This window comes from Orcinus orca, chromosome 2 (genome assembly GCF_937001465.1).
Source record: "Orcinus orca chromosome 2, mOrcOrc1.1, whole genome shotgun sequence".
Taxonomy (NCBI): Eukaryota; Metazoa; Chordata; class Mammalia; order Artiodactyla; family Delphinidae; genus Orcinus; species Orcinus orca.
This window is the reverse complement of record NC_064560.1, coordinates 174,159,775-174,175,712: the sequence shown is the minus strand read 5'-3', so window position 1 is coordinate 174,175,712 and position 15,938 is coordinate 174,159,775. Positions and strand designations below refer to the sequence as shown.

Genomic DNA, 15,938 nt, shown 5'->3' with positions numbered 1-15,938 from the left:
GAATCTTACGGGAGTGATGAAGTAGTGCATTCACAGAAGGTTTAGGGAAAGCCTTCACTGGTTTTCAAGGGGATCCTCGTAGATCCTTGTAGAATTACGTAATTGGAACCCTGAAGAATAGGCACCACTGGCCTTTATTCTTCTAAATACGTATAAGTGGTTTCATAGACTGGGAGGGCTAGCCTTAGAAAGGAGGGTATTTTCAGGGGCTCAGCCTCCAGGCCCGGTGGGGTGCCGTGGCCTCTGGACCTCTGTCTCCCCTCTCCAGAGCTACATGGAGGTCAGCTGTCCCAGGAGTTTTAAAAATCTTTTTAGGTCAGACCAATCTGTACGATTAAAAAAAAGCGTTACGATACCTCTTATATTAGGGTGATGGGGTGTGATTTCACAAGGTCTTGCTAATAATCTCAAACCCCTGTGTTCTTGAGAAGAGCAGAGGACTAGAAAAAGTTCTCCAAAAATCATGTAACCAATCATCCTGCCCAGCCTGACTCTAGCAATGCAAGAGATAATTATCCTATCTTAATAATTTATGAACTCAGTAGCATGTATCAGCATAAAACCAACCAATTAGCCAAAAATATCTAACATTGCTTTTATTGCCTGTCAGGGTTCTGTTTCATTCTGTTTTGTTTTTTAACTCAGGTGCCATAAGAGCAGAGATACATTTAATCTTCAAACACATGACGGTAATCATTAACACCTATATGGTGTTTTAAGGTTTACAAATAATATTTGCATAACTTATTTGAATTTCTTGGCAACCCATGAGGTAAGGTGGTATTATTCTCCCCATTTTACAAAGTGGGAAAGTAAGTTTGAAAAATATTCTCTAAGATCACATAGCTAATAAGTAAAGCTGAGAGTGGTATCCAAGTTTTCTGGCTCCAAGAACAAGAATACTAGCTACCATTTTTTTTTAAAGATGTTACTTTATTTTTAATGTTTATTTATTTATTTGGCTGTGTCGGGTCCCGGTTGTGGCACACGGGCTCTTTGTCACGGGCTCCTCTAGTTGTGGTATGTGGGCTCCAGAACGTGTAGGCTCAGTGGTCACGGCACACAGGCTCCGTTGCCCCGCGGCATATGGGATCTTAGTTTCCTGACCAGGGATCGAACCTGCGTCCCCTGCATTGGAAGGTGGATTCTTAACCACTGGACCACCAGGGAAGTCCTGACACTAGCTTCCATTTACTGAGGGCTCACTATATACCAAATGCCTTGTATACATGATCTCTAATCCTTACAACGGTCCTCTTAGGAAACTAGTATCTCTCTCTTGCCGTGAGACTACTAAACCTCAGAGATGTTAACCGGTTTGCTGAGAGGGAGAATTCCAGCCCAGGTCTGTAGGACTTCACACTGCACACATTCCCATCATTACCCACACTGCCCTATATCTTTTTAATTTATTAGGGATTTATCAGTTTGTAAACCTAGTGGTTTAACTGTACTTGATTCTGGTTAGCGGAGGCTTTGTTAACTTGAGAGATGAGATGTGTAACGAAGCCATTCTTAACGAGTTCGTTTGTCAGTAACACTCATCAGAATCGTACTGAGAAATAAAGGTGCATACCTTCAAGAAGCTTAGCTTCAGTCAGAGAGAGACAAGGAAACTAATGATAGACTAGGTAACTTCCTCTAAGTGTAGGGATCACCCTGAGTTACAGCTATGTCTTTATTATTGAAATAAATGGAAATTAACAATTCTACCGTCAGAATTAAGGCTATATAGATGGCAATAGGAGCTAGTATCAGAAAAGCTTAAGGCAAAGCTTAGAATGTAGGCTAGAAGGAAAAGGAGAGTCTGGGGAGGGGGCTAGGGCAAAGTCCAGAACCCAGCTGGGGATCTGGAACTCCATGAGTAGTTGAGAACGGAGAGGGTCTAGCAACCAGACGTCAGAGCAAGGCAAAAGGTCAGACACAAATGAACAGCTGGGATCTGAGCCTAACAGATCATAAAAAGAACAAGGCAACCATAACAGGTCAGAGCAGGAAGGGGCCCAAGGCCAAGTTCTAGAGATGTGCAGGGGGCTGAGGAAGCCATGCCAAGTAAGAACAGATGCAGCCCATCAGTTCCTAGACAGCACTGACAACCAGGCTCAGCCCGAGCTTCAGGTGGGGGCCAGTACCGGCGTATCTGAAGGAAGGGAAGAGCAGTTTCTGGCACAAAGAACTAGACTCTCCCTACCTGTTTCCCACTGAAGTGCACCTCCTTCCATCAAAACCCTTCACAAAAGCAGGCTAACAATGAGAACTGACTGGTATGTTTGCCACTGTATATCGTGCCAATTTTCACCCCTTCTCAGCTGAAGTTGCTCATCAACAGTGAGATGGCAAAAAGGCTCAGAAGAGAGGAAAAGAAAGTCTGGGAAACCAAAAATCTGGATAATCTGCATGAAATAAACACTTCCTTCCTTCTATCTCTCCATTTATTCATTTATTTATCATTCAGTAACATTTAGTGAGTCCCTTCTAAATGTATGGAGGCAGAAATTGTGGAAGAGATAAAGAAAAAAGAAGTTATCTTATGGTTTAGGATTTTTCAAGACCTTGAATCACTTTCATCCCATGCCCATTTGTCACAGAGCACTCAATCTTATCCAGAAACATCTGATAAAGTTCAGGCAACCTGATCAAAGCCTGTGGGAATCTGAGTGTCTTACATCTGAGTGTCTCCATCTATCGAACCAGCAAGCTAGCATGACTCAAGTAGCGGTGTGAAGAAGCTGGATTTGGCCAGACTTTCCCGGTACAACTTGCCTGACTAAACAACTTGCTCTAAGGAGCATCCAATCGATCAAAAAAGAAAAAAAATGGTAGTTTGGAGTTAGCTACTGCTATTAGTTTATCATTACTTAAGTATTTCATGACCTCTCTTTTATAGTAGTTAAGTGCAGAATTTTACATATAAATTATGAATCTTTGGAATCTTGTCAAGTTTTTAAGTAGCTTCCTTCTTCTCTAGGCAGGTCTTAATTCTAAATGTAAGTAGGGACTTCCCTGGTGGTGCAGTGGTTAAGAATCCGCCTGCCAATGCAGGGGACATGGGTTCGAGCCCTGGTCCAGGAAGATCCCACGTGACGTGGAGCAACTAAGCCCGTGTGCCACAACTACTGAGCCTGCGCCCCTAGATCCTGTGCTCCACAACAAGAGAAGTCACGACAATGAGAAGCCCGTGCACCACAACGAAGAGTAGCCCCCGCTCACCACAACTAGAGAAAGCCCGCACACAGCAACGAAGACCTACAGCCAAAAATAAATAATAAATAAATAAATTTGTAAAATAAATAAATGTAACTAACATGCCTGCAAAAACATTACTGAAAGGCCCCTTCTCGTCAGCACAATATTTAATTTAAACATTAGGTGATCGTCGTTTCAAGTGTGGTTAGGCTTGAAGGCAGCCCTCTGCTGTGTGTTGTGAAGACTGAAAGCTTAGACTATAGCTCTTTATTGGTTGTAATCGCTTAGCCATTGCACAACATCCTGGAACAACTGTTTGGTGAATGAAAGGATAATCCAAAGCAGAGATAAAAAAACATTTCCAAACCACATTTCAAAATAGCTCCTTTGTGTCAACTAGATGCATGTCTGCAGAGGGAGTTTTTGCAAGGACAGGTGGATAGTGTAGGCCTTTACAATAATTACATCACCATCTGGTACTACCTTTATGGCAAAGCATTCTGATGTACTGAGTTCTACGTATGTGGTATTACAGAGTCATGGAGCTCAATGGTGGAACTGTGAGCCTGGCAGCCTTCATAAACCCAAAGACTGCTGCAACAGATTACTTTGAGAAATGGCTTTAAAGCATATCTGTGAAACTTATGATCTTACGAGTACCGGCATTTTTTTCTTTGAGGTATCACTTTACACTTCAGTTTTTCTTGGTAGAGTATTTTTCAGAGACTTCTCTTAAGAGGCTATGTTGGGAATTTCTATTCCTTATTTGAGTTCCAGGAATTGTGCCTTTCCTGCCCTCCGTCCAAATTGGAAGACATAAACCGTGGGAAAAAGCGTCTTTACAACTGTATTGAGTAAGTGATCTAACTTGGTTTATTAAGCATATTCAGGAAGACTTCCACGTCCATGTAATCCTCTATTAATTTTCCAAGCTACAACAGTTTTTAAATGAGCTTCTGGATTCTGCTGCAAAAGCAGGGGTGAGAGGCAAGCCCAAACAAAGGCTGATAAGGTAGGAAGCTGACACAAACACCTTAGCTTCTCCCTGTTCAGATCAGGTTCTCCCTTTCCAATATTTACTCTTCCTCAACTGGGAAAAGGGAGAGAGAGAGATAGAAAAACCAGGCATATAAACAGCTTTGTGGGATTTACTTGACTGAGGTTCTAAAGAGTACGCATTTGTGCAGTTCTGTTCTAGGCACTGTAAGTGTTGACCAAAGAGACAGCCTCTACCCTGGTAAACTTCGTCCATCTCAGTTCTGCCTGGGCAGGATGTTGGTGCTAATTTTAGACCCAGGGACCAAGATGCACAAAGGACAAGTATCATAAAGCACTTTTGGAGCCAGAAACAGATTTAAGTTCCTTGACTCACTGCTGCTCTTACCCCAGAGCACATGGTCGTACCCAAGTGAGCTGCCGTCAAGAACTGGTGCCTTCAGAGGAGACAATTGCTCGAAATTGGTAGCTATAAGCCACTTCACTGAGAAAGCGTGGGGTCTTAGATGCTTTAAGAAATAACTGACAGAGACCTAAGTGAGCCAGGCTCTTCTGTGTCAGAGAGCTTTTACGTCAGTCCTTTAGACTGACCCTCTTCAGTCTTGCTTTCTCCCTGTCTCAGGGAAGATAAGAATCCTAAGGAAAAGATCTGCCCATGTCAAGTAGCTAACAGAGAGTAGAGCCCTTTCCCTCATCGTCTACCTCTGGCCAGTGTTTATCAAAACAAGGTTATCAAATGCCCTGTTAAAATCCCTTGGGTTGCTTGTTAAACATGCAGATTCCTAGAACTTCCTCCCGTACCTCATAGACACTGCTGCAAGAGGCAGGAGGCTGGCTTTGTGACAAGCATCCCAGGGGGTTCCCCCTGCACACTCAGTGGACCTTGGACCCCTGTTTTGGACCAAACTTCCCAAACATGGCATCCAGATCATCTGGATAACCTGGGGAGACTTTTTGAAATCATAATTACTAAAGTAGTACACATAAAAAATAGAAACAATACACAAACACACTAAATAAAATTAGAAGCTGTCCTCCTTCTTGCCACCGTTTGGTGTTATTCTTCCAGACTTTTATCCTATGCATGCATATACTTTGTTTTAAGGAAGTTAGTTAGGGTCATATCATGTAGATTGCTCTGCAGCTTGTTTTCCCAGCTTGATTTTGGTTTTATACAGAATATAAAACAGACTTGCTTACAAATCTATCCCATTCATTAACACAAGGGTCACCACTCAGATGCCTACAAGGGTTCGGCAGACAACATAAATGAGTTTAGTGGACATGGCTTGGAACAGCAGAAAACTGGGGGTTTTCCATTTAATGGAATTAGAAGCTACCCAACTATAGCCAAATGCTGCCATTTGGTAATGTGGGCCCAGAGTTGCCAAATCTTCAGGAGTAGCAAGAAATTTGAATTTGTTTAATGTGTAACCTCCAGATTTTAAAATACTGGTAAATAATTCAAATTAAATACTAGATGAACCATCTAAAATGTCTAATCCAGACACTGATCTCAAGCCACCCTTAGAAACCTCTGTTGCAGTGTATACATAATGTTCCACGGTACATCATACTTATTTTAAAACCTGTCTTGTTTTTAACTAACAGAATACAAAATGCTATATTGCTGGACACTTAGGCTGTGACATTACAGCTGCTACAATGGACATTCTTGTCTGTGTCTTTGTGTGCTTGTAAAAATAATTCTAGAAGACTCAAAATTGCCCTGGAAAAGGTTGTACCAATTTACAATCCTATTAACAGTACATGAGGGCGTCCTTTTCTGGGGCACTCTAAGCAGATTCCCATGTGCCATCCCAGATTTCAGATGCAGTAGGTCTGGGATTGTATATTTTCTCAAACTCCCAGATGACTCTGATGATCAGTGATTTTGGAACCATTGTCTTGGATTATTAACAAGTTGTTTGGGATGAATTCCAGTCAATTATAAAGGAATCATAAACACTTTCATCTGCATTTCTGTTTTAGGCTGTTACCTCTGATTATTGCCCTCTATGAAAACACCAAAGGGCTCTGCTGCTGCTGTTGCAGGCGCTTCAGTCAGAGCAGGACAGTAAATAAACCACCTCAGGAACCTTCGAGCAGCCTTTATTGGCACAGCCTCAGAAAAGGCGTGGTAGTCATTTCTGAGCAAAAACCTGTAGCCCAGCAAGGTCTGCAGTGTTGTGTTTAACACACCACTGAACCAGAAAGTTTAAGTTCCTGAAACAGACGCCCCAAGTCACTAAGAGGCTCCAAAATCAATAGGTCAAGCCCTGCTGCTCTGTTGAGACCTGAAAGGCAAAAAATCATCCTGGATTGCATCCTGGTTATAGGATGACTGAAACGGTGGGGAACAGTATCAGTATCAAGTTTTCTCAGCTTGACTCCAGATCACTCCCCCATTACAAGGAAGATGTGTTTCAGCCGTGGCACTGAAGTCTCCACTCCATTCTGTGTTTGCCTAAGCAGCTTCTGCTTAGGACGAGTGGTGGTCATAGGACATGATCATCAGGATGGTAGAGCTCACTCATCAGGCGGTAGATGTAGGAAGGTGCATTCCCACCAATGTTGGAGATAAAGAGGGTAATAAGCTCTGGGGGAACGTAGTCAAACACAGGGCAATGAACACTGACTTTCTCCAAGATGTCCCCTGAAAGGTAATCACATGAGCGAAAGATAAAACCAAGGCTCCTGTTCTAATAATTAAGTATCTTATAGATTCTAGGCTCAGTAAAGCAAGTACACTCGCCACCCCAAGGAAGGGAAACTGCAGCAACATACACACCAGAAGAGATGACTTCAGATCATGATACACCCTATGCTTATAACTGTCTAATGCCTTTCCATAGATAACCCTTAGAATAATATTCAAATTTGGGATTGCAACCTTCAAGATCTGGCCCCTCGCCACCACACTACACTAATTATAGTTCATATTACTCTCTCTCTTGCTCATTACTCTCTAGCCACATGGCCATGTTCTTCCAACTGGCTAAGCATGTACCTAAATCAGGCCCTTTGCACCAACACCTGGAAAACTCTTTCCTTCATCTTCACATAGCAGGCTGTATTCCTTCAGGACTCAGCTGAAATGCCATCTCATTAAGTCCCTTCCCCGGACTAAGGTAGTCCCCTCGTCACTTTCCATCTCATCCTTCGTATTTGTTTTCTTCCTAAAACATCCCATGACCTGACATATTCTTGTCTGTCTTTTGCAACATAATGTAAACTCTGGGGGAGCAGGGCCTATCTATGTTATTCACTGTTATATCCCTAGTGCCTGAAATAGTGTTGGATACACAGTGGGTACTCAATAGTCATAAATATTTCTTGAAAGAATGAATGTTTGGATAAATGGTGAAGTTATTCAATTTCCAAGAAGAATCAGCACCCCGAGTACTATGCTTTGCTCCAGGAGGGTGTTAAAGCCCATGCGAACTGTTGACGAGGCAGCAGGCTCACTGAGCAAAGCTGCCTTCAGAATATGTGAGAGAAATGGACCTCAACACACAAAGGTGTCCAGGCTACAGGCGAGTTTCAGAAGTAACGTTTCAGAGCCTGCTTTCTTTGGCAGTCACGTTACCAAAATGACTCCCTGCAGCAGCCGAAAACAAGAACATTTTCTCATTGGGTTGTCGCCTGTGTCTCAAAGAACTTTCAAGGCCAAACCCAGTCAGTGCTGGGTGATCCAACCCGCCATGGCCCCAATAACGCAGCTAAAATATATTAGTTTTAGAAGAAAATGAACATGGATTAGATCAGGACCCCAAGCACTCTAAGCTGCTAAAGAGAACAGTCCCCACAAGAAGTATGATAAAAAAAACCACAACCTGACGGCATTCAATCCCATTGGCCACCAAAACCAAAACCAAAAGACCGAAACACACATACACAAAAACCCAAAACACACATACACAAAAACCCAAAACACACATACACAAAAACCCAAAACACACAAGCGCGTGTGCCACATACATTCAAGCAACTCTGTACCTTCTGTGAAAGGCAGGACTTCTTCAGGAGCCACAAACTTGTGAAATGAATCTTCTTCATTGGGGAACTGGAAAAGAATTAGGGAAAAAGAAAAAAAAAGAGAGTGTCAGCTCATCTGACACTTCCACTTTTAGGTATACACCCAAGAGAAATAAAAAACATACATCCACAGACATTTGATTACAAAGGCTTACAGCAGCATTATTCACAAAAGCCAAAAGGTAGAAATAACTCAGATGCTTATCAACAGATGAATGGATAATTAAATTGTGGTATATCCATGCAATGGAATACTATTTGGCCACAAAAAGGAACAAAGTACTGTGCTACAACTCGGATGAAGCCCCAAAACATTATGCTAAGTGAAAGAAATCAGAAACAAAAGGGTCCATGTTGTATGACTCCTTTTATGTGAAATATCAAAAATAAGCAAATCCATAGAGACAGAAAGCAGATTAGCAATTACTAGGAGATGGGGAGAAGGAGGAATAGGGAGTGATTACTCAATAGGTACAGAGTGTTTTTCTGGGATGATGAAAAAGTTTTGAAACTAGAGAGTGGTAGTTGCACAATGCTGTGAATGTGGTAAATGCCACTGAACTATACAACTTTAAATGGTTAATTGTATGTTATGTGAATTTCACCTCAATTTTTAAAAATGTAGACACCTATAGATAGGCTGATATGTTCAAAGCAAGTAGTTTCTATCACTGGTGAAACTGCTCTTCACTTAGTAACTTCTTGTATTCAGGCTACAGAGGACAGTCCCTGGAACAAATAAAACCAATTCTATGTTTCTAGTTTCAACTTACTTGGCATTTTCAGAAATGGTGTCAGCGAGTGGTGGCAATGTAAACAAAGGGCCTTCCCCAACTGCGTATTGTCCTGACCTTACAATTTTGACTTCCTGAAGCTGACAGGTTGTAACTATCAATGGCTTTTCCTGGATCAAGACTTCTGTGGCTTTTTCCAGCCTCCACTGGGTCTAATCCATTGAGTAAATGCAGACAAAGAGAAGCCCCAGAGTGAGAAGGTTGAAGGCCCACAGTTCAGACCTACACCTTGACTTCCTTCTGTTGGCTAGAGACAGACGAGAGAGCAGATGGAGACAGACAGACATACCTGTGGGGAAAGCTTGAACATAGGTGCACAGACGATGAGTGGGGTGGAATGGTGTTTTGCTGCCAGTGCTAGAGTATGAGTTCCTGTCACAGCTCTCAGGGCACCGTTGGCCAGGATGGTCTTTGTGCCAATGATCACCTTTGGGACAGGAAAGAAAATGTTAGCCATCCTAGGAATAGAGCCCTAAACAGGCCATTGGGCACAAGAGCCGGAATGCTCAGCCTCAGTCTTGGTGTACTGGGGGGTCACACGCTGGTACACCCAAGGGAAAGGGAGTCTAGGCTCAGACCACAAGTTCTAGCATAAAAGTGGGTTTGCAAGGGAAGAATGAACATAGTACAGGACAGGAAACTGCAATATCTACTGTTCTTAGCCCTGTCTTTCCTGGAAATCTATCTTTCATACCTCCTGAGAAGCAGGGAGCCTTTCTTCCACCATCCACCACCGCCAAGCTCTCTGAGCAGAAGTGAGCAGCCCTTTACCAGATCCCTAGCAGCTGACACACTTACCTTAGTCCCACTTAATTCTTTTCAATGCTTTAACCAAAATGAGGCTCCTCCAAGTGAGGAATAATGATTCAGATAAAGGGGGAAAGAAAATCAGTTAATAGATTAAAAAGGCCCATGTATATATTTTTAAAAGGTGCTAGAAACTTTCCTCCCTTCTCATGGATATTGGGGGTGGGGTGGGGGTGGAGAACCAACATTTTAGAAGTATAATCTTCATGAATTCGACACACTATAACCCAAATACACCCACCTTGTTGACTCTTGACATAACAGCAAAAATGGCAGCATCCGTCATGACAGTCGTCTCAATACCTGTTTTGGACAAATTGACTGCCATCTCATGACCCTGCAATAGGAGAGAAAGGCTGATGCTGGGAGGAAGAGTGAGAGAGAATGAAAGAGCTCTGGGGATTCTGTGATACTGGGTATATCCAACGCGCAATTTCCAACAGATAACTAACTCATCTGGTAGGTATTCTCTGGGAAGCAGGAGGAAGCCCAGGGGACTCTAATAAATGTTTATTACTCCCCAGCAGCACTAGGACAGCCACAAAACTGGAAATATGACTTGCTTGCATAATCCAGCAGAGCTGACAAGACAGATCCTAGCTCATTATTTTACAACATCCTTGCATCCTTACATACTTCCTTTTTTGGAGACCTATTATTTACCTAAAGATTGAGTGAGGTTAGACCAAGCATCAGTCATCCTCAAGGTAATTTACCCTATTTTGATTCCTAAAACAACCAATATTTATTTTTTTCTTGGGCCTAGCAGCTCACCCAACTTTCTTATTTTTTTTTTCTTTTTTTACCCAGTTCTATGAAAACATTTATTGAGCCTTTATTTTACAGAAGTGAATACCACTGACTCTCGCAAGGAGTTTTTAGGAGAGGCATATATATATATAAAACTTTTTATATATATATATATATTTAAAAAAACTCTAACATGCAGTAATAGATATAATAATAGAGGTACTGAAGTAGGAAGTAGTATAGAGCTAGAATTGATTCATTTACTATTGGAAGGGTTGGGGAGAAGGGGGAGAAGAACAGCCGTGAAAAACAGTTTCCCAGAGGAGATGATATCTAAACTGGGTCTTGAAGGTTAAAAACAAAGGTTTCTTTCTTTACATGGTATGAAAAATATGTCACCCAACTTTCCTAAACCAATTTTAAGAATGTTAACAGGATGAACTTGAAAATTCCCTTAGTGTTTTACTTTGTCTTCTCACTGTGCCTTGCTTATCAATTCAAAGATGGCATGGAGCCCACCTACCCCTCCTTTATTCTCTCCTTATTTTAAATTTTTCTTAGCAACTCCAGCAGTCCCCGTACCTGACAGAAAGGTGCACACTCTGCCACGATGACATGGAATTTCCTCTTTCGGGCAGCCTCTTTGAGGAAGGCCTCCACTGTTCGGGAGAAGCCAATGGTCATGATCACCTCATTGGAGTGGATGTGCTCCAGAGCCTGGGCTGCGATGTTCTCCGTTGTCCCTTCTGCAAGAAGCCAGTTTTTCAAGAAAAATATGACACTGCTATGCTACAACACAGACAGACACTACAGAAAACAGAAAGGGATGTGCACCCTTCTCTAGACTGCCCACCTAGCAGACCCTGGTAACATGTGGTCAATGGACTTAATGTGGAATGTCACCTTTCCTTAAAAGCCCTGCTCCTCCACGATCTTCCATCTCCCAAGTTCTCAGCCTACCCTCTTGCCCAGCAGCACCCCTATTCATCAACTTACTCCCTGTGCCCCTGCCGGGTCCCAACACCAGCTCTTTACAATTGACTTTGAAGACAATGAATTTAGGCAAGAAATGGTCCAATTTGGGAAATTCTAAAGTGCTGAGCGTGGGGTAAACAGAGCTTCCCCCCAAAGAACTCCTCCTCCAAAAGGTGGCCACAACACCTCCAACTGACAGGGAGGCCACGGTAGAAAAACTGGGGGTGGGGTGGGGGGGTGGATTTGGAAGCAGCAGCTCAGTGCACAGACAGACTCGGCTTCTTCCTCCCCTGGGAACGCTGATTGCAATAAGTATCTACAGTTCTCCCGAGTCACGTAGACAAGTGGGTGAAGGTGGCCTGTGTGTTATGTGTATGTGTATGTATATGTGTATGTGTGTCTGTATAAAAATTCAAGAGGAAGTTTAGTGAAGGAGGGTCTATCAACTGTGGTTTTCGGGGGTTCATCTTCTTTAAAATAAAAATAAAGCTCTTCCCAAATAGAGTCTCCGCCACAGCAGATCTGCAGTCGATAAGGGGTTAGTCTGTAAGGAAATGTAAAGAGGGTTATCTTAGTCTGCCACCTATTCCAACCCTTCCTAATCAGGATGAGGGCAAACTTCCGAGCACCAGAGGACTGGTAATCTCCCATCTCTGCTGATGACAACTTCCAGGGTCTTCTGTTCCCTCCTCTGCCTGCCACCTGTCCTGTCCACCTAGGGATCAGGACTCACCCAGTTCCACAAGCAGCTCATTAATTGCTTCAATGATGTTGGACTGGAGTTGAGCATAATGGGAGCGGAAATCCTCGCTCGAGCCCCCGGATGTCAAGAGTTTGTGCAGGGACTCCTGCTGATCGCTCTCGTCGCTGCGTCCGTGGAGTCTATGGAGGCAACAAGACCCAAAGAGGGAGGTGGGGAAGAGACGTGGTCATTAAGGTAACAACAGCTGCTCAGCTCCAATAAAGGCTCCATGTAAAAAGCGTCACTGGGTCCAACCCCCGGCCCAGGACGTGGGCCTGACCTGCCATACTCCTCCCGGATGATCCTGAGCACTCTCCGCACCATGTTGCCCACAGTGGTCTCTGAGGGTTGAGCGGCCGTCATCCTCCGGCCTTCTCTGCGGATCAATTCCATCAGCTCCCCTGTCGTCCAAAGAGAGAGGGTAAGCGCGGCAAGGGCGCGGTGGGGCCTGGGCGACTTTCCGCCCGGGGATCGGAAACGGAAAGTGGCGAGGGAGGCGATGGAGCTAGGCGTGCCTCACCTGCATTGCTCCAGCGGTGGTCCGTGATGATCCGGCGCAGCAGCCCCAGGGTCTCCCGGGCCATGTCCTCGGAGCTGTGCCGCCCGCCGCCCCGCTTCAGTGCCTCTACGAAACTCTCGATCCTCTCGGACAACTCCGAGCCCTTGGCCTCAGCCCCCGGCATCTCGAAAAAACCCGCCTCGCCGGCGGAATCCACACCTGCACGACCTCCAGACTTGCACTTCCGGGGCAGGAGAGGTCGGCTTCCGCTCTGCGAGGAAGACTCCAGTTTGGGAGACGGCAGGGCCACGCCTCTCGCTGCCACATCCCGCCCCCACACCTGCCAGAGCCAATCAGAGACTTGGAGCTCGAGTTGTTCAGTTACGGCCGAGCGTCCGCGCGCCTCCGAGGTTGGAGGACCGGAAGTGACCATTCTTGCTTCCTCAGACGCTGAAGACCTTGCAAGTGAGGCCTCAAGAGGGTGGCTAGACCAGTTGTGGAAACAGCCAGTCTGAACGACCCCCACCACTACCCGAGGCTACGCTGGAGAAGTTGCCGCCCTCTTTCCCGGTCCCTCAGCTCCGTTGACGGCCCAGCCTCCAGACACAGACGCTCAGAGTGTGCGTCCAGGGTCAGCTACCCCATGGGCCGACGCCCCATGATAATGCTGTTACACTGCGTGTTACTGGTTCGTTTGCGCCTCTGTCTTTCTAATAGATTGAGCTCCCTGACGGCAGGGACAATATATATATTGTTTGTTTGTTTGTTTGCCTTTGCCCTTTCCTTTTAAACGTCTAGCACGCATAATATAAGACAGGAATCGGGTATGAGGAGATCGAATACCCACCAATAAGGAGATTCAGAGTGGGAGTTAATATGGGAGCAAAGATGATATCCTTCCATCTGGACAGACTACAGAGACTAGAGAGTATAACATAACACCAAGAGCTACCATTTACCTAAAGCTTACTAGGTGTTGGATACTGTGTGTGAATTGTCTCATCTAATGCATCTCTGTGAGGTAGGTCCTCTTATCCTCATTTTACAGATCAGGAAACAGAGCCACAGAACTTAAGCAGTTAGTAAGGGAATGCGTTTATATTTAAATCCAGGTGTGTCTGAACCCAAAGTCTGTGTGTAATGAGAATCTCTATTTCCTTAAGATAAATTCTTAGAAGTGAAGTCCTTGGGCACACACATTTCTAAGACTGTTGTTACAGTTGACAAATTGCCCTCCAAAAAAATATATCAATACGAAAATCAGACAAAGATAGTACAAGAAAAGAAAATTGCAGACCAGTGTCCCTCATGAATGCAGATACAAAGATCTGCAACAAATTATTAGCAAACCAAATCCATCAATACATAAAAGATTAATGCATAATTACCAAGTAGAATTTAAACCTGGAATGCAAAGCTGTTTTAATATTCAAAAATCAATTTGAGAAACCATATTAATATTCTGAAAAGTAAAACCACAGGATCATATCAATTGATGCAAGAAGCATTTGACAAAAATCAACAGCCATTGAATATAAAAAAAAAAAACACAAAACCTCTCAGACAACTAGCAATAGAAAGGAAATTCTTCAGCATGATAAAGGACATCTACAAAATCCTATACCTAACGTCATACTTTATGGTGAAAGACTGCTTTCTCTCTAAGATCAGGAACAAGGCAAGGATCTAGCCAGTGCAATAAGGCAAGAAAAAGAAATTTTAAAAACATACAGACTGGAAAGAAAGAAAACTGTCCCTATTAACAGAAAGAAAACTGTCCCTATTAACAGAAAACATCATTGTCTACATAGAAATTCCCAAAGAATCAACAATAATAAGAAAAAGCCTCCTAGAACTAATACATGAATTTAGCAAGGATACAAGGTCAACACACAAAAATTTATCATATTTCTGTATACTACTGATGAATAATCAGAAACCAAGATTGAAAACATAGTAGCTCCCAAAAGCCATAAAATATTTGTCAATTTTACTGTGTGTTAAGTTTAAAATGTCCAAAAAATTCTATGAGTTTACATGCTTGCTGGCACTTATGTTCTGGCCAATTTTGGATATTGTCATTATTTTTCCAGGTATAAAGCCGTTAAAAAATAAGGTACGTACTATTTTATACATACAAAAGAATATGTGCATATGTATATGCAAGTTATGAAACTTGACAACAAAATGAACACCCATGGGCCCATCTGTCAACTTGAAAACTAAAAATCTCAAATTCATAGACACAGAAAGTAGAATGGTGGTGGTCAGAGGCTCGAGGGAGGGATTATTGTTTAATGTTCAGAGTTTCAGTTGTACAAGATGAAAGGAATTCTAGAAATGGATGGTTGATGATGGATGTTCATTTATATTGTACAACAATGTAAGTGCATTTAATGCCACTGAACTGCACACTTAAGGGTTAAAATGGTAAATTTTATGTTATGTGTATTTTACCACAATTTTAAAACATAAATAATTTGTGATATTTTTAAAAAACACCTAGAATACTGCCAGTACCATCACATCAATGTGTGTGCTCTTTTCCTAACCCATTTCCCTGCCTTCTACCACACCCAAGGATAACCACTAAACTAAATTTTGATTGATATTCCTTTGCTTTATGAAAAAATAATTTATATTTACAATTCCTAAACAACATAGTGATTAATCTTGCTTGTTTTGGAGTTTTTTTACAAATGGTATTATAATGTAATCTTCTACAAGTTGCTGTTTTTACTTAGTATGATGTTGCTAAAATTCATCCATCTTGTTATATGTATCTGTAGTTCTCTTGTTTGCACTGCTGTGTAATGTTCCATCATGTGACTATACCACAATTTATGTATTCATTTTCCTTCAACAGATATTTGGGTTGTTTCCAATCTTTTTGGGGGGTGAGAGAATATAAACTATAAATATTCTTTTGTATATCTTGGCATACCTACAAGTGGAACAGCTGGGTCATAGGCTATGTGAACATTCAACTTTACAAATAGTGCTAGTATTCCAAAGTGGTTAAATCAATTTATGCTCCCTGCAGTAGGGCTTAAAGAGTTCTAGCTTACCAACACTTGGTATTATCAACTATTTTGGGGGGTGGGGGTGGAATCAGGTGGATATAAAAGGATATATCATTGGAATCTTAATT

At 42.8% G+C, this 15,938-nt stretch overlaps 1 protein-coding gene and 1 long non-coding RNA gene across 3 annotated transcripts in view; one reads left to right on the top strand and one right to left on the bottom strand.

Moving 5' to 3' along the window:
- Window positions 1-6,278: 6,278 nt before the first annotated feature.
- EIF2B2 (eukaryotic translation initiation factor 2B subunit beta) lies at window positions 6,279-13,055 on the bottom strand. Its single transcript, XM_004262247.3, has 8 exons — window positions 12,809-13,055; window positions 12,569-12,689; window positions 12,280-12,428; window positions 11,154-11,317; window positions 10,063-10,158; window positions 9,304-9,441; window positions 8,182-8,248; window positions 6,279-6,838 (listed from the first exon to the last, which is right to left on the bottom strand). The coding sequence occupies exons 1-8, from the start codon at window positions 12,969-12,971 to the stop codon at window positions 6,681-6,683; spliced, it is 1,056 nt and encodes a 351-aa protein (XP_004262295.1). The 5' UTR covers window positions 12,972-13,055; the 3' UTR covers window positions 6,279-6,680.
- Window positions 13,056-13,172: 117 nt separating this feature from the next.
- LOC125963641 (uncharacterized) overlaps window positions 13,173-15,938 on the top strand; it is a 23,142-nt gene continuing 20,376 nt past the window's right edge. For both annotated transcript variants that reach the window (XR_007475869.1, XR_007475868.1), the window contains exon 1: window positions 13,173-13,808. This is a non-coding gene — a long non-coding RNA (uncharacterized LOC125963641). The remainder of the gene's footprint in view (window positions 13,809-15,938) is intronic.